The following is a 22,340-nucleotide window of genomic DNA, read 5'->3' as shown; positions in this document are numbered from 1 at the left end:
TTGGGAGTCAAATGGATATAAGTGAGAGTTTCAGCTCCATCCCTTATAATCTGTGTGATCTTGAAAATCCCACCAAGTCTCCAAGCCACAGTTAAGGCCTGCATAAAATGAGGATGGATTTTAGGGCTGTTATGAGAATTAAGTGATGAAGAATTCAACACATAGTAAATACTCAAAATATTAATTCTTTTGCCAATAATGCATTTACAATTTATATCCCATCTAATTACACAAGAGGACTTGAAACAGATTTTTGAAGTAAGAAAACAAAGACATAACAACAGATAAAATTAAACATGACAGAAGCAGCAGGACTCATTTACCGGAAAGAAGCTTATGATTAGGAAACATTCCTCTGGAATTCCTGAGAATTGTTACTCTCCGAAGGAAAGATTAGGTTGGCGAAATTTACATTGGAACTCTAAAGGTGTCCTTCATTTTACAAGCTATTACCTGAAAATCTCCATGACATTCAAATATAGGGAAATGGCTTTATCTTTGTTCCTTGAGTGATTTTGGCTGGCTTATTTCCATAATACCTGAATGGCATGTTTGTAAGATGCCAATATTTTATTGTTATGAGTTTTTTCTCATACAAGTCAGTTTGATTGTTTTTGGTTTGGTCAGATTCCACTGGGGAGAGTATACAGTATGTGTTCCTGCTAATGATTAAGTTACTGATGTTTTCCTTGCTAGAAATGATGAATGGAATTACTAAGAGTCTCAAGTCAAGGAGGAGGCAATGAGCTGAAGTCAGATTACATGAAGTAAAAAACAATTCACTATACTAAGGCTTAATTGATGTAGTTTCTTTATCAAAAGAGATTCCCTGGTTGAAAACAATTCCTAGACAACTGAATCTACCCTCTAAATCTTGAAACATACGTTGAGGATATTTTTTTCTCTAATGCCTGATAGATATCTTATTCCTTAGGCCTGCCTGGCATCTTCCTGGAGGTACTGAGCACACCCAGAAGACCATAAACTTTTTGAAAGGCCTCCTGCGCTGTAAACATGAATAGCAATAGATGCTGGGACGGAGAAGGTGTCACTCTAGTAAGTGATCATTGAGTTAAAATTCATTTACATTTTTAAAAAAGACAAAGTGTGAAATCATTACAAATTTCTATCCCAGTTCCTTCTTTCAGTTTCTAAAAGGCATTTGTAAATTTACGACTAAACGTAAAGTGGGAAGATCAGCATTTAGAAAAGAAATGATAGGCAAGTTTGTTAAAACAATAATATTACTTTTATACATTGGTACAAGTTTCCTAGACTATTTTTGTAACATGTAAAATAATATTTTTAAAGTTTAGAATTGAACAAATGCTAAACTAAATGAAAACATGATTTGATATTTTAGGCTGAGACGTGATTGTGCTATTGTCCTTTATTAAAATAAAATAAGGACACCTCGACTTTCAAGTTTCCTTACTGAGTGCCTCTTCCTCTTGCCTTATACATTTGGACCACTTACAAATGGAGGAAGGGACCAGAGGGATTTGGGGTGTCAACCACTCCTCCCTTTCCCACCTCATCTGTTAAAAACAAACAAACATTTGAGACACCTATCATACAATAACCCAAATTTGCAAATTTGACTGTGAAACAGGGACCTCGCCAATAAAGAATCATCTGAAGAAGTTCAGGAGCGTGTGTGAGATGGGTGGATCGAGCAGGTTTTTACTCCAATCATAGGCATCTTTGTTCTTCCCACTTATGTACTGCTAAATTCTACCCAGGTACTTTGCACGCCTTGTATTCGGTCTTATGGAGGAGATAGACAGCAGTGAACAAGTAATTATCACTTAAATGAAGTGTCAGTTGTTTCAAGGTGGAATGAGAACAATAATATCTGCTCCAGCTGGGTTGTTGAAAATGTTCATGGAGATTAACTGTACAAATGAAATCACTCAGGGACCAGGGTGAAAATAAAGAAGGACCCTGTTGTTATGTAGTTTACATCAGAGATGGAGGAGACCAGCAATAAACAAGCAGGACAGATAATTTCAGATCTCAGAAATGTAGGGACATCAAAACAGAGTGGTGAGGCAGAGAATGACTAGGGGAAAGAGATCATACTAAACTGGGTAGTGAAGGAAGAGCAGGGCCACCGCTAAGGAGGACTCCACTAACCTATAGGGAGCTTTGTGCAAATTAGAAAAATGTGTCTTCTCTGTGTGCGTGGAGTCCATGATGGCAAGATTTGGCCAGGAGGACCCGCTTAGTGCAAAATTAAGTGGGAGGTTTTCTCCTCGGCCGTTGCGGCCCCCATCCAAGGCATGCAATCTTGGGAAGGGTTGCAGAGTGGAGGGCCTTTGTATAAGCACACAAACTGCAAGACGAGAGAATAATGTATGAAGCGCCCTCTCTCCGAAAGGGAGACAGTTGAGTTCTGACTTAAATTCAAAGGAGCAACCCTGAGGAAGACCTCTGAAAAAAGAATTCCTGACAGGGAAAAACAAGTCAAAAAGCCTACGCTAGGAACCAGCCTGGCTTGCTTGAAGGTCAGTGCGGCTGGAGAGCAGAGACAAGCTCTCAGAGCCTTCTAGGCTGTTCCCGTGAGTTTGGATTTGTCCCTAGGGCAATGGTAAGCTTTGAAGGGTTTCAGTATGACGTGTAGGTTTTTAAAAGGTCACTTGCTGCTATGTGAACAAAAACATGGTTTGTGGAGGAAAGGATGTGAGAGGCAGCAGGAGAACAGTTGGAGGCCATTGAGATAACCCAGGGTAGATGTGATGCGGGCTTGGACTAGGTAGAGTGCAGTGAAGATTTGGTCATTCATGCAACAAACATTTATTAAGTACCTACTGCACAGCAGGCACCTTGCTGGGATATGGAGTTACAGCAGGGTACAAAACAGACAAATATCACCTATTTCATGGAGCTGAGATTCTAGTGGGCAGAGACAAAAAAAAATAACAACTAAATAAGTAAAATGGAAATAAATCTCCTATTAAAAAATGTATCAAGGAAGGGTAATAAGAAATACTATTTAGAGTAATAGGTGTTGATTTTGAATATATGGTCAATGAAAAACATTTAAGTTGTAGATAAGTGGATGGATTCAGAGTACATTTTGGCATCAACCTAATAGGATTTTTTAGTGAATTTGATCTGGGAAGTGAGAAAAAGAAATCAAGAATGATTGACAATTTGACTTGAGCATCTGGGAACAAATGAGAAGTATAATACTCAAATAAGGGTAAATTTTCCCAGCTAGATACGGAATATGGAATAATTGCTTAATCGGTGTTGTCACTTCAATCGCAATAGTTTTCAATTTTGCCAAAAGACTTATTTAGAGAACACTAAAGAAGAAAACATAGTTACTTTATTGGCTTATTCCAATAATGTATCTTATTGGTAATTAACTCTCAAGATTTTTTTCGTGACTTTTAGAAAAGTTTTAAGTAATGGATTATTTAGTATAAATTGGTTATGCGACTCTACTATAAGGTATTTAAAACACCAAAAGCTTCAACTTCCTAGATCAAAGAGCATCCTCCAGGCCAAAATGTTTCTACTGGAAAGGTTTCTTTGCATCCTGATAAAAAGCTTCCCTAATATTTCCATGTGTTATTATACATTTGCATATTCACTTTGATGGAAAGCAAGGAATAGTAGCCAAATACATATTTCATGCCTTCTTTTGATTAAAAATGATAAAGGTAATATTAGTGTTTTTTCCTTTTCATGCCCAATTTATGAAGTAGAAATAATTTTCCATGGAACAGCCAACTAAAGAAAGGAAATAAGATTGATTCAAGATCATATCGTTTCATTTATCCTTGTACCTTGATTGTGACAGAATACTTGACGTTTAGGACTTAAACAAAAATTGCTGCATAGAATAATAATCACAGGATTTGGGGATATGGAAGGAACCTTTGAAATCAGCTATTCCGACACCCTAGTTTTTCAGATGGAAAAAAAAAAGGTCTTTGGAAGAAGAGACTTAACCAAGGTCACATATGGAGAGCAGACAATTTAAGATAAAGGATTTTCACTTCATTTTATTTTTCCATTTACTTAATATCTATTTGAAAGAATAAGATAAATGTCAATTATTCTACCTATTGTTGTAAGTGACTCATAACACTTGGATGGTCTGTAGATATTCACTTCTTTAGATAAAAACTTTCATAGCTTTCTTCAGTGGCCATGTTCTGTTTAACCTTAATTAGATCCTGAACTGACCTCAAGTAGCGCTTCAAAGACCAATCTTTTGTCAGATGATCTCATTTCCACGATTCTAGAAAGACTGGCACCAGGGAGGTTTTCAAAACTTCCAGAATTACTATTTCTTTACTTTTCTTAAATAGTTTCTTCTAGTTATCCGAACAATATATCTTTCAACCCCACAGCAAATCATATTTACACATACGGTGAGGCAAAAGGCAGACAGTAAAGATGGAAGAAACAGACAAATAGGTAATATGAATTGTATGTTTCTCTTTTAGTACCAAGGCCAAAGCTGGTAGGAAAAGAGACTAATGTGGCAAATTAGATGGACTATGGTCTCAATTTAAAAAAAAAAAAAAATTCTCCCATCTACTTAGAATGCAAGTATTCTACTTGCCATGGAGTCATCCAATGAAATGTTAAATATCTGTGACATTTCAAATTCTCAGTGATAAAACTCCCTAGAACATAGCCTATTTTGGCAAGTCCTCAAAGCTTAGCCATTTTATCTCTTCCTTGATTCCCTTCTACCCACTCCCGTCACATCTCCTTATGCTCCCAGAGTACCCAATGTACACTTTGTCCTCTGGCTCTTAATGCATTTCTTTATTTACAAGTCTGGGCTTTTTTGTTGCTGTTGGTTTTTTTTTTTTTTTTTTTTAAAGATTTTATTTTTTCCTTTTTCTCCCCAAAGCCCCCCGGTACATAGTTGTGTATTCTTCGTTGTGAGTTCTTCTAGTTGTGGCATGTGGGACGCTGCCTCAGCGTGGTCTGATGAGCAGTGCCATGTCTGCGCCCAGGATTCGAACTAACGAAACACTGGGCCGCCTGCAGCGGAGCGCGCGAACTTAACCACTCGGCCACGGGGCCAGCCCCTGTTGCTGTTGTTTTAATCCTTACAAGACTATGAGCAACTGAGGACAAAATCTGGAACATCAATACATATTTAATAGAGGAAAATGAATAATTAAAGGGGATAATGAATGATTATATGAATGAGTGAATAAACGAGTGTTGCCAAATGTTAACTTCTTATGCTGTTTCTAGAGTGTTTGAACGTGAACAGACTGAATTATAGTATTTTTAGTTCTTGGTGGAGTACAAAATACTCCCAACAAAATACATATTGAAATTTGATTTATTTTTTGTCTCCCTTTCTTTCATTCTTTTATAGTTCCAGACTAAAGAATTCATTTTCTTTTGATGAGAATCTTTACAATTTGTTTTTGAGTGGAACAACACTCTTTCCATGACATTGGAACATTAATGCATTTATCCATGGTTAGTGGGAAAAACTGAACTAAAGCTGACAGATAAAGAAAGGTAGCTTCATTAGCTAAACAGCTCAATCAAGATCTCACACTTGCAATATATTCTGAGTATCCACAGGTTCCCTCCGGTGGAAAGATCCTGTAAATTATCCAGTGGAGTGTGGTTGAGCCTAAAGAATTCTGCGCTTACTGATGTAACTTGAATAGTAATTTACTGCCAGAAGACACTTTAGAGTCCACTGAGGACACTGAATCCCAAAGAAGCTGAACAACTTGCTAAATTCACCCAAGTGACTTATAAGTAGGACCCATGTCTGCAGGGCTCTTTGCACAGCCGCCTGTTGTCCTCATGTGTGCATTGATTTTAGAAATCACATAAAGGGACAAGGAATGAACAAAGCATATGATGAAATCTGGAATAGTGCTAAACAACTTCAATTAGTTACAAACATTATGTTGTTATAGTATGCTTTAGAATTCTATAGTCAATGATATTTTATAATAATTAAAAGAAAACAGATCTTCAATACAGTACTATATATTATACTGAAATGATATTACTAATCGACATTTTAACCCTTGTTTCACTTGAAGATGATTTAAAATACAAATAATGTGTTTTCAACCATCAGTTATGTTAATTCAATATTCAAAGTTACAAGGAATTCAAATTAGGTCTTTGAAATACTGTTTTCCATAGTCAAAAATATCTAAAATTCTTTAACAAAATGGGAATGCCTACTATCTAAGGTGTTGAGTGGTAGGAGTAGGTTTTATAGTCAATATTAATTTTCAGAGATCCAACACTCTTCAGTGATTTACTCACAGACTGAAAATCAAGTCATACCAAATTACTGATCATTGGCAATGTAAGCAGCAACAGAAAAGCGAGTGAATAAGAGAAACTATGGTTCCCAAGACACAAATCATCACATTTACAAAATGTATTAAAAGAATTTACAAGTAGAATAACATATTCACTTCTTGAGAGGTGGGAGGCTTGACATTTTTGTAAACTATCTAAACATGGAGAATAAATAATGCCTCCTTCTGTCTCGTATCTTTTCCGGTTGTTTGCCTTTAGGATTCTACCAAAGAGGCTATTGACAGAGAGCAGCTGGCACAGTCGATTGCTAAATCAATTCCCAAACTGCTAGAATCTGTTGTTTTCATTCTCATTAACTTCATGACCCAGCTACAACCTTAGAGATAAATTTACTCTATGTTCTAGTTCATCTCAATTTGCTGTCACTCTAAGCATTAAGAATAAAACATACTTAAACACCTAATGATAGAACTGGGTGACATTTTATCAGGTCTTATGGCCAGCTTAATAGACACCTAGGAAATTTAAAAGTAAACTATATTCAAGATTCCTTCAATAATTTTGGTGACAAGCCATTTGTGCTCTTGAGTATGGAATCACCGTCCACTCTGCTTGTAGTTTCTATACCAGATTCCAGATTCCTTCCACTGACCACCCAACAAAGACAGCTAAAAGTTATCAGCCGATTGCCTGCTTTCTTTGGTAGTTGTATTGGCAAGATTTAGGAGTATATGTCAAATTTACATTACAAGGGAAACAGAAATTATACCACTTAGAAGGCAAAGTGAAGAAAAAGAAGGAAAAAAGAAAACCTAAGAGGCAGTTACCTCCCTTTTGAAACATATTTGTAATTCTTCCTACAGTGCTGGAAGTAATATCCAGCCATGTGAGCAAATTACACAACTTCCCCTAAGTTCAATTTCTTCATCTATGAGGTGGAGAGGTTAAAACCCACCTCGCAGAGTTTGGTGAGAATTCAATGAGATGATCCACATACAGAGCTTAGCACATTGCCTGGCATACTATTAGTGCTCAGTAGCTGATAAACCTTTTCATCATCTTCATCAATGTTATCACCATCTCTCTGATAGTCCTCAAAAATGCTTAAAGGGTAGACGCAGAACAGTGTGTGGATGCCTAGCTGAGTTTATCTCCAGCTCTAGGTAAGCCATGTTAATCAAGGTTCTTTGGGAGTTTCCTTCCTCCCTATCCTCAAATGCAAAGAGATACATTTTTAAGCTATGGGGTGGCATTTGAAAAACAGTGTTGCTTCTCCTCTACACAGAAATCTCATTCATATGACTTAGAATTGATTCGGGACTTTTTAATCGCCCGTTCAGCTATTTCCACACCACACAGGATTCGGCAAAGGGGGGATGTTGCAAGTGTCCTACCCTTTGTCTCCACCTGTGCGAAAATTTCTTTCCTTTTTTTTTTCCCTATTTGTCTCTGACACATGCAAATATTCCACGTTCACAAGCAATTCAAAGAGACATGAAAAGCCTGAGGAAGAACTCTAAAGCCGATTTAAAAGGTGCCTTTTAATTTGGGAACTTACCTCAGGAGGAGAGAAAAGACTTGATGTTTTGTTGTAGGGGAGAATTTCCTATTGGGCACGTTAATAAAGATGATCAAACTCCACATTTTTTCAACTACCGGGGTATAACATAAATTTAATATTTCAACGCTTGCACTTAATAGACAAAGGATAAAATGGGAACATATTAATAACTACTTTTTAATAGGCTTAACATCACAATTAAATTTACAAATATATTCTCACCTGAATGACACACTTGGAAGTCATCCAACTTCTCTTCCTGTTTTAAATTGTGTATAATTGATACTATTTTGTCATTTAAAACAATACGCACTGTTTATCCAGTGTCTGCCAGGAGGCTATTTAAAATTATATAAAAAAATAATATTCCTCTTAGAGAAAATCATTATTAATGCAATCATAGTCATGAATAAGAGAAAATGGAAAAGGTTTACATCTTAGGCAACTGTCAAACAAGAGAACATGAAATCATCAATTTATTTTTCACGGGATATTCCAATATGACAATATTGGTCCTTTTTCTATGTCTGTTTTCCCTCACTTTCTATAAGAGATGCCAATTGTTACAAACAAGTCTTGTCTACAAAACACATGCTCATTACCTACCACCCTGGATGGTTACAATAGAAAGTGATTTGTAGATGGCAGTTTCTCCCTTAGGAAAGCACCATATCATCACACAGCAGAAATATTGAATAAAATAGAGTAGGGGGGATTTGAGTGATATAATATAAATAATGAAATGTGAATGACATAAGACAGACACTAAAGTATAACGGGATCTGATTTGCAAGGACATGTGGTGGCGTGGAGAACATCTACGTGGTGAGAAGTTACTTTGTGCAGTTTTTACCCTGTATTGATTTCCCACTTGGTATTGTTAATAAAAAAGTGCATCTAATTACATCATTAACTTTTTTTTCCTCTTGGGGTGAAAAAACAGACAACCTAAAGAGGAATAAACACTAAACTTTTTGCAAGCAATTAATAATGACAATCATCATAAAGCTGAAGATAAACATTGAAAAAATACCAGGACTCCACCTTGACGAAGACTGTTCTAGCCTCTGTGACCCTGTCCTCTCTAGACATTTATAGTGAGTATAACCTGCAGAATATGATTAAGTATTTAATCAGTGCCTTTCCCCGTTTTCCTCCCCCAGCTGCTCCACACTATTTACTGTTTTCTACGTAATCACCTCTGACTAGATTGTGACCTTCTTCTGCATGGAAACTCATGTTGTGACCACTAGCACTGAACACACACTAGGGGTCAGTAACTGCTGGCAGAAGGATTAATAGAATGACTTCGAGCATATCAGCTTGGAGGCTGAGGATATAAATAACCATAAAACATTGTCTTCGAATGTGGTTATTACTGTGACGTGGGAATAACAGTAATATTGCCTCAACATAGAATATTCTAGAAAAACAAAATGTAAAATATATTGAGCTGGAATAGCAGTCACAGACCTGTCGAAAAGTACTGAGCCACTGGTGGAGCAGTCCACAATTGGTAACATTAATGTCAAGATTGCAAAATTCATTATTGTCTTCGTCTTGCACAAACATCTCATACAGGAAAAACAGCTATGGATGAGGCATATTCATTTACCAACTAGGTGTCTCTGAAGGTAGTTACATCAAACTACTTAGTTTACAGGTAGTTATATCAAAGTAGGTATGGGGCATACTTCCTACCATGTTTAAAATAAAGCCTGCTTAAGAAAAGGCATAAGAACTATGCATTTATTTGAATGGTTAGAAAGTCCTAGATTCTCTACTCTTTATTCACTGGACCACCCAAAAGAACCATAAAATAGCAATAGGGGAATATATTCACATAATTACTAGAATGCTTTTTTAATTCTTGCTCTTGCATATCAACTGACAGATAAGATTATTATAAGACATGATACATTAATAAATAACACCTAATTAGTTTGATAATTTTTTGATTAAGCCTTAATTTTCCTTGCTTCTCATGCAGCAATTCAAATTACTCTGTATTATTTGTTCCTTTTCAGGCTATTTTAGAACATGCTTTGAATAGTCCCAGTAGGTTACCTGAGAAGGAATTTATTCTTGTCTGACAGCGGATCCATGCCATTAACAGTGACAAGGCTAGATCCAAGTGACACTTTAATGAAAATTCCCCCACAGCAAAGATGCTCCTCTAGAATCTGACACCACTTTCAAAAGGGTAGGAGACAAAATTCTGAGAATATGAAACCTTAGGCCTTCGTTTTGTTCTCTTTAAAAAGACTCAGAGAAAGTAAAGTCGGATGAACATCGTATTACAAGGAGAGAAGTCTTCTTATTTGCTAGACTTCTCCCCAAACCTAACGCCCTTTACCACAATGAAACTGGCTGAGAGAGAACATCAGTGGAATCGCGGCTGCTCAGAAGTGCCTGGATCTATTTCTGTGTACATTCCACCTATTTATAGTGACTAGACTGTTAATGGATTGATTGAGACAAATATGAAAATCTGATACATTAATCTTGAACAGCTTCCACAGACTTCACGTAATCAGAAGGCAACTCTCCTGGGGGCCTGCCAAGTCCAGGAACTATGCACGCCCGTAATTAAGTGTAGTCTCCAGCTCCTTTTTTTCTGTTACTTCTGTCTAATTCTGTATGCTGCCTGCAGTTTATGGATGTGCACAGCAAAACCAGCTTTGTTCATTCTGAGCCTCCGTCTCTAGAGATACAACCAATAACTCCTGTAAGAATCTTTAAGCAGGGCCGATTTGCAATGCTTAGAAACCTGTCATCTTTTTAAACAACAAGATTATTTCTAGGAATGAATAAAGAGGGCTGCTCTGGGATGATCATCAATAATTTTTTTCATTGAGATAAATATTATACATCATGAATTCAGTTCAGTAAACATATCATGTATCTGGCAAGGTATGAGGCAATAGGGATTTGAAGGCAAATGTTTCTTGAAGGTGTATATAAGGCAGTAAAGAAAGACTTGCTAGAGAGAGAACGATAATGATATATGATAATTAAGTCAGGAAGATATAAGAAGTGCTTAGTAGAAAGCTGTATTTTACTATATCTGGGCACCACTGCTACCATTATACACTTAAATAATACTTTTTGTAGTCAGGTAGTGCTCTAAATGTATGTGTGTGTGTGCATGAATTAATCCATACATTAATTCTATAAAGTAAAGCTTGTTATCTCATTTTAAAGGAGAAATATGTATCGTGCATGTGTGTTCACTGCTGTATCTACAGAATCTAGCATAGTTCCTAGAACTCATCTAGAAGACGCTTAACCAAACTCATCAATGCATGTAATGCAGGATTTCTTCATATGACACTATAAATGATGTATTATTACCCACATTACATAGATAGTAGAATCAAGGCTAGATAACATCAGATGGCTAGAATGGGAAAAATTGGTCTGTATGTTATTTGTTCAAGTGGTTCTGAAAAACTTCCTTCCTCTCCCCATCAAAATTCTGATTGTAACAAGCCTTATATGCATGTTCAATTAGTAAAGAAGGGCCAACACTCGGAGAGCTACGGACCCTAAGTGCGCTTTGACCATCTGCTCATGTATTCTGCAGCAATCCCATTATCAGCCTCATTCAACAGACGAGGAAATGGAGGCCTGAAGAGATTGATGAACCCTACCCAAGTCATATTCCAGGCAAATGGCAGAGCCTACATTTGAAGCCATGCAGGCTGGCTCTGGAATCTGTGAGCCTAACCACCTGTTCTCATTGCCTGTAATGTCCATGCTTGGATGGCTACCTCTGAAAAACAAAAATAAAACAATGCAAAACAACAACAGAAATTAACCAAAGAAGGAAAAGAAGCTATTGCTCCATTTTAGGTTATGAACAGATCTGGTTCTAGCACTTTCCTTACTACACTATGCTTTTAGCAAATAGTCACAGATATTTCACTGTTTCCATTTACATCCAGACCTCATTTAAGTTTCTACCACTTGCGTGAACTTAAATTGTCAGGATAGTTTGTAGCATTTTGAGTTGCAACAGTAATTTCTTGAGTCACTTACACACAATTCTCATCACCACCTCCGTGGAAAATGGCTTAGTAAAATCTGCTCTTCTTTCCTTCAAAATCATATTTTAGACTCAACAGCTTTAGCATTAGTCCACAAATTTTCTTGCATTTCCAATCCCTTAAGCAGGGTCCTGCCTAATCACACTCTCTGAAATGCTAGTTTAATGTTATTCTTCTACTAAAAATCTTTTAAAGACTCTCTTTTACACCAAATATTAATTCTGCCTTACTGACCAAGTGTCAGTAATTTGTCACTACAAACTTATCACTTGTTAATCCTCAGTGTTTTCTAATCTTAATTTATCCTTTTGCCAGTCTGATATCCTCATTGTTGTACAAACACATCAGTGTCGCATGCATGGCCACGTCCCCATTCATTTTCTCTTTCATTCATGTACAAAGCAAGCCCTTTGTACTCCTCAGCACGTGGTAAAATATTGTTCATCTTTCAAGTTCTAGATGCACATTGTCTTCCCTGACACCAGGAATCACAGATGTCTCTCTGAAACTTGTAACATTTAGTGTCTGTATTATGCAATCTGACTCTCAAGTTTAAACTTTTTTTATTAATTGTTAGTTCCTTTTTCTCTTTCAAATAACCATCTATGCCACTTGTTAAAGTTAGAGATCATCTTTTAGTATTCTTATATCCTCTACTGTGCTCAGCCTGGGACTGCTGAGCACACAGAAGGTACTCAGTACTTGTGCGCTGACTTATTTTGCTCACTCCCCGGCAACCCCATCTGCACGGCTGACCTCTCCCTGAAACTTCACACGTGGTTATCTAACTGCCTACTTCAGAGTTTGCTGTGAGAATTAAATGAGCAAAGTGTGTGAAAGTCCCCAGTATGAAGCTTGGTATTTATCAGGTGATTAACAAATGATGTTTGGATGGGAATCTTCACATATTCCCCTCTTGCAACTGAATACCATCTGTGGCTTTAAGACTGGGTGATGAGTTCAGCCTCCTACTTCTCCAGCCTGGCCTACTCCACTGAGTTTGGACCCACTCTCTTCCTTTACCCCCTATTTAGAGTATCACTTTGGTTTTTTGGGATTGGTCAACAATCTTTGAATAATCTTTCCTTTCCTCTCATTTGGTATCTGTAATCATAAATCCCGTGATTCTACCTCTGTGAGAGCTCTAAAATCATCTTTATTCTATCCATCCCATCTCCCAAGATCAAGATTTAGTTCCTCTCCTTGGACTTATCCTAACTGGTCTTTCCAATTCCATTCTTCACAAATGATCTTGCATAATGTTTCCATTTTTTTTTTTTTTCTCTCTTTATAGGTTCCCTGTGTGCCAACCAAAGTGAATCACTTGCATTTCCCCGTCTATGTCTGGGAAGCATGGAGATTTGGTCTTAATCCTGAGAGCTTTATAGTTGGGCAGGCCTGGGTTTGAATCCCCTGTCTGCACTGTGTGTGACCTGGATAAGACACTTAAACTCCCTGTACCTCAATTCTCTCTTGTATAAAACGGGCATGGTAATGCATTCCTCTCGAAGTTTTATAAGGATTAAATAAGACTATTTTAAAGGCCTAGCACAGAGTAAATACTCAACAAGTGGTAGTCACAAAAAAAAAAAACATTTCAAGATATTGTGATTCTGTGCCTTAATTATTATCCCTTGAGCCTCGTAGGTCTTTATCCTTAATTTCATAGAACCTATCCTACCAATGCTCAAGACTCCTTTCAATTTTGACTTCTTCCATAAGATCTTCTCTGAACTTTCACACTAGAAGCACTATCTTTTTGCAGTAAACTTCCATAATAAAAGAAAAAGCAAAAAAATGCAGGTGGAGGACGTGTGTATATATTATTTTATTATATCATTTTAACAACCTTAAGAAATAAATTTTATAGAAACTTAGACTCAAAAAAAAAGACAAAAATGAAACAAAATATTTAAATCCTGGCTTGTGTGACCCCCACATTTGTGTTCTCTCCATTGGTTCTCAGTGTACTTTCAGGGTCCCCTGGAGCCAATCTTTGCTTTTGAGTTTCTTTTTAAGCAATTGTATTTATGTATAGAGACTGATGTGTCTTGTCTTATTTTTTCTTATAGGTCTTCCAAGGAAGAAAAAACAGATTTACCTATATTTTTTAAAACACAATAAACCTCATTCTATTTTGAAATTACCACGTGTCACCATTCAACAGTTTTAAAAATCCAGGACACATTGTGGAATTTTCATGATCTTATTTTTCCTATATAATGAAAATTTTCTATCTCATTAACTTAGGAATTATCTTTTGTTACTCATCAATTATTCTCAACAAACTAAAAAGTCTGAAATAATAAGAAAGTAGAATAATGATGGAACTGCCTAGAAGGATGATGCAATCGTAAAATAAATCATCATCATTATCCCATCATCATTCAATCTTCATATTGTGTTGACTAAAGTATTACATCATCATTCAAGAAGGTATAAAAGAAATTGGAGACATTTTTATGGTCTACTTTTAGTTTCACAGAACATAATTGAGAATTTAGAGTTTTTATTTTCCATCCCAAACTGCAAAGAGAAGAAAATTGACAGAGGAAGATATTGCAGTTATTAGATGAATCAGAAAATGAATGCAAAAGACAGATAGCAGTATGCTAAACTTTAATGCTTAGGGTGAAATTGAAAGTGATGGTTCAAGTGAAATCTCACACTATGAATCTTTAGATGACAACGAATTTTCTCAAACTGAAGAATCAGTGAATGAACAATACATTTCAAAGGACAAAAAGGAAATACGGTATTCTCATCCAGTCAGTCTTTCAACTAGAAGATCTTTATCATGCAATATTTTGTGGCAAGAACCTGAATCATCTCGTTTTGTTGAAGGGTATGTAACAGTACTCTTTCATCTCTTATAAAGACTGTATATGAAAATTTATGGTTTTTAAGTGCAAAAATGCTGAAGAAAGGTGAATGCAGGTATCGGAAAGAAATTGAGAGTGTATAAATGAAAAATCATTGGATTTGTCATCCTAATTAATGTTTATAAATATAAGAATAAAAATTCTTTGCAATTATAGAATGAAGATAACATTGTCTTTTCAGCAAAATTATGAGCCACCAAAGATTTCAAAAATTCAACTGTTGCACTTTGATGATGCACGTTCTAAACAAACCACAAATAATATCCTGCTAGAATCTATTGAAGTTATGTTTGAAATCTGAAATTGATAACTACAAGATGGATACTTCAAAGGTTTATGCACAATAGTTGATGAGCAGTTAGTTCCTCTCTGAAGATGTTTTCAATTTGAAGTATAAACACCTTCAAAATCAGGCAATTGATAAAATAAAATTTAGCTTTGCTATGCTTAACTTCTTATCACGATTTTCACTATCCCTTTATTTTTACTTCTGTAAACAATATTTTAAACAATTTAAAATATATAAAAAAATTAAGAGATCTGAGTGGTAAGTGGAGATAACTATTTATTCCAGTACACTGAAATTAACATCACATTTTCTGAGCCTCTATTGCATACTTATCAAGTCATTTTTAATTATAAAATTATTTATATCATGTCTTATCTCTTTTCTGGACTGTCAGATTGCTGAGGGCATTCAACAGATATTTATTAAGTAAACATCAAAACTCCCAAAGCTTTTGTTCTGTGAAAATAATTAGATGTTTGGAACTAAAGTGAGTATATTTTTATGGAGCAGTATTCTGTGGAGAAGAGTAAAGCAAGGCTGAATCTTACCTAGTTCTTCTCTAATACAGTGAATTGAGCTCTGAAAATGCATTAGATTAAACTATTAAATAACAGTGACTATAATGCAATTACATTTGACCTCTTCTCAGCAGGATCAAACCAAAAGTGCAGTTAAGCACTACTGCCGTTCAAGAAAAGGATCTTAATAAAATGAGAGTACTAACTTATTCCTTGAGGCTCTTTCTAGCTGTGAACCTAAAACCCATAGAATTGGAGTATAGGCTGCCAAAGAATACTTTATTATAGTCAGAGAAGATTTTGATAGGTGAATACCTTCAATTTTAAGAGAATAAATGACACAGAAAGTGGAATAAATTACCTTGACATAAATTTTTGGCTCAAGTAAAAGTCAGACACTAGCTGGAATTTCAATGATGGGATAACTTCTAAGGGGTAAACTTTAACTTGTATTGAATCATGTGGCTACAGAGACGAAAAGCTAAAAAAATAAAAGTGTTAAAATTACTAAGCAAAACACACTAGCCTTGGTCCTTCTACTGGACATTTAAATTGATTTCTTTATCTATAGTGAATGTAAAGAGGTCTTTGAGTCACATGATTTCTTATAGAAATTTGTCTTTTGTTTAACTCTGTTGACTTTGCCCAGCGATGCATGCAATTCATTTGGCCCAGGTGGAAGTTGATGAAGAGGGAATGCGAAAATGCCTAGCAAGATAGTGATGTTTCTTTTAAAGAGTCTACCTAAACAAATGAAATTATCTGTATGGCTGTCTCTTAAGAAAAATATGCTAAGCCACGAAATGTTGAAAAGGAAATCGGAGTTACTGGAAGGTGATAAAGATAAATCTAAAAGAATTTATCTTGACCATCTGTACTATCAATATCTAAAAGAGAAAAAAACAACAAAACACTATAAATTGAGTTTCAGCAAAAATTAGCTGCAACATAATGTCTGCGTTGACCAGTTTTAATAGTTCTCTCATAAGAAAAAGACTAGGCTTCTTTAGCCCTGGGGAAAACATAGGAGTCGTCAGCTTCAGGACAGCCACCATGGAAGGACAGAATCTTTCTCTCTCTCTCTCTCTTTTCTCTCTCTCTCTTTCTCTCCTCCCTAAAACAGGTTAGAGGCTATGTAAAACATGTCCCATAACATTGACTATCTACACTATCAAGAGATCTAATGGTGGTGTTGTTAGATCATTGAAGGTCAGCAGAGAAAGTATTTCTGGAGAGAGAAGCTCATCAGAGTCAATAATACCCCTAAAATTAAACATTGTTGATATATGTCTACACCAATTGCCCAGAGAGCCAGCCTTAGTAACATACACTCACTATGCAGGTTTAAATAAAATTTTCTTAATTTTTCAACTTAATATAGAGTGTGTCAGTACAAGAGAATTTTAATTAGATGCAACAAAATGGCCTGATCCTTATACTTTATGCCAGCTTATTAAGACGGTTCCTGTAATTGAGGCGAGGATTGTTACTGATCATAGAATAGTGCATATTCACTATAGAACATTAGAAATCCAGTTCATCTTCGGGTATATAGACAAAATCTTAGCTAAAAAATGTTAAGGATGTCTTAGTTAGAAGTATTCATTTGATGAGATAAAAAGGCAAAACTTGGGACTTATATCATGGTGTCAGCACATTCCATTAATAAGATTTTTCAAATTTGAACTGTAATTTGGGCTACTTTTGAGGGTGTGACAATATTATACAAAGGAAATAATTTATCCCAGAGGGAAAAATTGAATTATAATTTTAAAAACTCATTACCAATAATTAATAATGAACTCTAGCTAAACAATAACAGGTGTTCCACTAATCCCAAACAGAAACAGATGGAAGCACAAATGTTGTATAAATACTGGATACATGCAGAGCAATAAACTTGGCAGGAATTGTCTTATTCTCTAATTGTCAGTCAGAGTCAAAGTCTTATCACTTGCACTTGTATTTTCTCTAAATTAATATGCCCACATGAAATCTTGTTTCTCATTCTTTATTTTTCAAATTGCAAGACATATTTAGTGCTTTCTCGCTCCATCACGTGTATTGTCTCACCAACAAAGATAATATTATTAATTTTCCTTCTGTACACTTATGAAACTTTATCTGATTTGTTTCATGAAACAACAGGCATACCATACAGGTTCCCTTCTCCAGCCTCCTCTCTTCCATCTCTGGACAAGAAATCCTGATCTACATATTCTTTAATTTCTTATACATTATAGCAACAAACCTTCAAAATCATGAACGTAGGTAGATGAAATAAATTAAGAAGGCAGTTAGAAAGTCAAGAAATGGTATTAAAATACCTAATCCTATGGTACTTGGGAATTATTTTCAGGAGTTAGAATATTACATGGTGCTGTATCTCTGGACTCAGGGCCATTTAGAGAATGTTCATACGTGACTTTAGAAGGGCTCTCCTGTATGGTTCATAGCAAAATTCTCCTTAACTTACGCAGAATTGGTCTTACTGTTCCTTCTGACTTAATCTGTTGTTGAATTTTTGGAAACAAATGATTGACTTTGTGACTATTAAACTGTTAGCATCCCTCACTGAGTTTGACAATGGGTGGTTCTCTGTCCTGTCATTTTCTTAGAAGTTGTATTTTTTTTATCAATTAATAGCTACTATGAATAATTTAGGTGGCACAAAGAACACATTATTTTCCTCAGATAATTGAATTTAAAAACTCATGCTCATCAACAATATACATAGATTCCTCTTGTGTATAAGTAGACAGTTGGTCTTAGAAAAGCAAAATATGTGTGGGATATAACTTTCTTAAACCATCACAGCTAAACACAATGGGCAACAAACCTGCTACCTAAAATTGAATGAGTGATGTACGTAGACCAGGACTTGTCAATGTTAAGAAGTTACCCTTATGTGGGGGGCTACCCAGACAAGCTGTGTTGAAGTGAACAAATTCAAGAATAAAGCTGTAATAGCATTTTGCTGTGCATCTACTAGATACTTTGTCAAAAATTTTGTAAGGTTGTTAATGTGATCCCAATTTTAAATGTATGAACACTGAAGATCAGGTGAAGTTCACAGATTTGGTCAAGGTCCAATACTAGAAAAGGGTGGAGTAAAAAATTATATCCATTGGGGCTGGCCCCGTGGCCGAGTGGTTAAGTTGGCGCGCTCCGCTGCAGGCAGCCCAGTGTTTCTTTGGTTCGAATCCTGGGTGCAGACATGGCACTGCTCATCAAACCACACTGAGGCACCATCCCACATGCCACAACTAGAAGGACCCACAACGAAGAATATACAACTCTGTACTGGGGGGCTTTGGGGAGAAAAAGGAAAAAATAAAATCTTAAAAGAAAAAATTATATCTGTATTTGTGTCCAAAGCCCTCTCTTTCCAGTATATTAAACAACCTCCCTGGTGTTTCCATCTAATTTTACTATGATACTATACACATGTGTTAACATTAATCATTTTTACCAAGTGAGTGATCATATCTTTCAGGGTTTTCCCCCTCATTTCAGTTTCTAACTCACTAAGAAAGGAAATAAAGAAGAAAACAGAGAAGAGGAGGAGGAGGTGGGGGAGGAAATTAACTTGAATAAGATACTAGAATTAACTGAGTTTTCCTGAGAGTCAAAGTTCTCATGATCTTCTAATTTTCTAGGACCCAGATGTGTTATGTTTTGTTTCAAATATGACATGCCCATTTGCCAACACATGCGTGAATTATAATACGCATTTTACAAAGGTTTCCACAAAAACAGTTAAAACAAAATATAGTTTGCTTTAAACAATCAGCTTCAATTATTCTAATGTAAATTAGCTCCTTCCTTCACAACACCATCTTCTTACAAATATTTCCTAAAACTTGAACATAGTACCATCAGTTTTTAAATCTGCAAAAGGCACAGTACAAGCAATCAAGTTACTCATTCTTAATTAGGATGGTAGTGAGGGAGCCCTTGCTACACTCTGGGTAGCAATCAAAGATAGGAGAGACGATAGATAAACTTCTTTAGGTAAAAACACTTGGCCATTGTGTTGACTAGTAATTCCAAAATTGACTGTCTCCATTAATGGTAGTTCTCTGAAGTGGCTAACCCAAGTTCATTTGTAAGTGAGAAAATCAAAAAGTTTTGAAAAAAATTAAATATGTGAAATGCGATGGACTTTAATATGAATTTTATTCACTACTAAAAAAGGAATACTTTCATTATCATAGGTCTTTTCTTCTAAGTTTACCACAAATAAAATAAGATGATTCACCTCTTCACTCCAAGATATTAAAGATATTAGCATTTTTTGTATATAAAGATATTAGCACTTTTTTAGCTTTCAGCTGCCTTCATTTGCAATAGGCCATGCAGTAAGAGAAAGTAAAATTAAAGGCCCTAATGTCAGTTATTACTTCTGCTTTTTATTGGTTTTATTCTAGATCTACACATGCAGTATGCAATTTTTTAAAAATGAAAATACAGTTTAGTACGTAAAAAAGCCGACAATCTTAGAAACAAAGACTATTAGAACAGATAAGTATAAGAATTGTTTGGAATACCTGGTTTTAAATCCCCATGGACAAATATGTCAATCATATATCGACAGAATGCATACTGATCTGACAGAGTAGAAAGAAAAAGAACAATGAAAAAGTGTTATCGACACTCTTCTTTTTCTACAGAGAAATAGTTTAACAAAACAAACAAAAAAACACAAGTCTATTTTAGTTACTACAATATTTTCTGTGAAGAAATCATTTGCACTCATGTGAACACACAGGGAAAAAAAGACATCATAAACATGAAATTCCATTTATTCCATGCAAAGAAAGTAACTTTAAAAAATCGAAACAGACTACTTCAGGGTAATATAATAGTGATTATTTTTAAGAATCAAAATCTTTTTCATCAAATTTATTACAAAAGTCATCATATTAAGGCAGCTTTTTTATTGTCCATATATATATACTTCCAATAACGAAACAGAAGTTTTACAAGAGGAAATTGTTTCCAACTTGAAGTGTTTTACCAAATGCTCACTCCCAGCCTTTCTGCTAATTGTCTAAACAGAGCTGCATAATGTTTTCTTGAAAAGGCAAGTGAGAGGAGGGCTAACCCCTTTGCAACCTGTTAGGGCTCCTCCGCATGGAAATGCTCTTCAATTAGAGGAATAAATCCAGGAGAACAGACTTTTCAGCCTCAAATGAAATCCATGTTAAGCTAATTAATTGGGTGATCTTTACTAGAAGATCATCTTATGATCTTGACTAGTCCTTGGTCTATGGAAAAAGTTTTAAAAAAAGCATAGAATTTGAGCATTTGGGGCAGACTTGGCCAAAGGTGATTTCAGAAGTTGTTTTTTTCTTTTTCCTCTAAATTAAGGACATTGCAGTGAACTTTAAATTCTCACATAAGTTTAGAGTCTGTTGAGGTCATTCCAACCCAAATTTCAGTTGATGGATCATTCTATAAATATTACCATATCCTCTTTTAAAGAATGCTTATAATGAAGTGAATGTTGTTCAAGATGATTTACATCTTATTATTTCCCAATAGGCATCTTATTAATCCAACAAATCCAAAGGCAGCTTTAGGACCAAGAGAGTTTATTGAATTTATACAACATGATACACCCTTAAGTGCTCCAAATTATGTATACCAAACACATGAAATAATAAAACTTGTTAGTATATAAATACACATCTAAGGATTTTTGTAAACCTCATTTGTTTTAGAGTATTAACACTTCGAGTAATCCATTTTATTAGGAAACTCTACCAGGTCTTTGAAAAAAATAAATGCAGTTATTGCGGTAGATGGAAAAATGTAATCCTTTCATTAGTACTTAAATATGAGTAGGCTAAAACTTATAAAGTTTCAAATGTTTGCATGTATTTTGGTTCTTGAATTAGAGCACCTTTTCCCACAGGTGAGTTGGGGAGTAGGAAGGAGGTTAGCTCTCAGATCAGTCGGGAATCTATTTGCTCCTGGACGTACTGGCAGTAATAGCTGGGGTTTCTGATACCAGGCCCTGGGAACCCTATGGTACAGGAGAGAAGTAAGATTAAGGACATAATCGTTTTCCTGAGCAAAACTGTAGAATGGGCAATTTGGTTGCAAGATAAAGCAAAATGAAAATGTATATTTCCCTTGAATGGTAAATTTGAGGTTGGGCAAGGGTGGACTTCCCAAAATTGTGAATCTTTCCCCTTTGTTTCAGTAGCTTAAGTGACTCTACTCTTTCTAGATTTGTCCTTCCTACAATTAAGAAATAGCTCTCAAAGGGCAACTTAAATATCAAAAAGATAGTGAATGTGTTAAAATGCAGATTTCCAGGCCCCATCGCCCAAAAAACTATAGTTCCATGAGTCTGGAAAGGAGTTGAACAAACTCCTCAGGAAAGTCTAATTAGACCATGTTTCCAGAATCACTGATCTAACCTCCCTCAAGTTTTTTTTTCACAATGATTCCTAGTGGCGCTATGGCCTTCAGCAACAGGAACGAAGAATGCACGTGCGTCAGAAGTTTACAATGCAGGGGCTACTTGGAATTTGGAGAGTTGGGACAATCCCCCAAAATGCAATATTGTTCTCTACCCCAAGTTGTGATAGGATGTTTATGTACATAACATGTGGAATAGTATATTGAATTAACTAAAATCTTCACGCTTCAGAGTTTCTTCTTTAAATGTTGAAAGTGTAATGAAACTTAGTCTATATGTTATATTACTAGCAATGTAAAATCCTTATATTTATTATACCAATGTTT

At 35.6% G+C, this 22,340-nt stretch overlaps 1 protein-coding gene and 1 long non-coding RNA gene across 9 annotated transcripts in view; one reads left to right on the top strand and one right to left on the bottom strand.

Moving 5' to 3' along the window:
* The window catches only part of LOC124246722 (uncharacterized), a 37,425-nt gene extending 22,496 nt beyond the window's left edge, over positions 1–14,929 (top strand). For 6 of the 8 annotated variants that reach the window (XR_006890573.1, XR_006890574.1, XR_006890572.1 and 3 more), the window contains 3 exons: positions 935–1,056; positions 8,787–8,940; positions 13,965–14,929. This is a non-coding gene — a long non-coding RNA (uncharacterized LOC124246722). Of the gene's footprint in view, positions 1–934; positions 1,057–8,786; positions 8,941–13,186; positions 13,384–13,964 lie in introns of all 8 variants that reach the window. The other 2 variants (XR_006890571.1, XR_006890575.1) reach the window with 2 other exon arrangements.
* Positions 1–22,340, bottom strand: part of TRDN (triadin) — a 390,616-nt gene that overhangs the window by 239,432 nt on the left and 128,844 nt on the right. Inside the window, exon 9 of the mRNA XM_046675186.1 lies at positions 20,132–20,191. Within this exon, the coding sequence (XP_046531142.1) occupies positions 20,132–20,191 (60 nt within the window). The remainder of the gene's footprint in view (positions 1–20,131; positions 20,192–22,340) is intronic.

The sequence above is a fragment of the Equus quagga genome, chromosome 11 (assembly GCF_021613505.1).
Source record: "Equus quagga isolate Etosha38 chromosome 11, UCLA_HA_Equagga_1.0, whole genome shotgun sequence".
Taxonomy (NCBI): domain Eukaryota; kingdom Metazoa; phylum Chordata; class Mammalia; order Perissodactyla; family Equidae; genus Equus; species Equus quagga.
The sequence above is the reverse complement of the archived record's forward strand: the minus strand, read 5'-3'. Positions and strand labels throughout refer to the sequence as shown.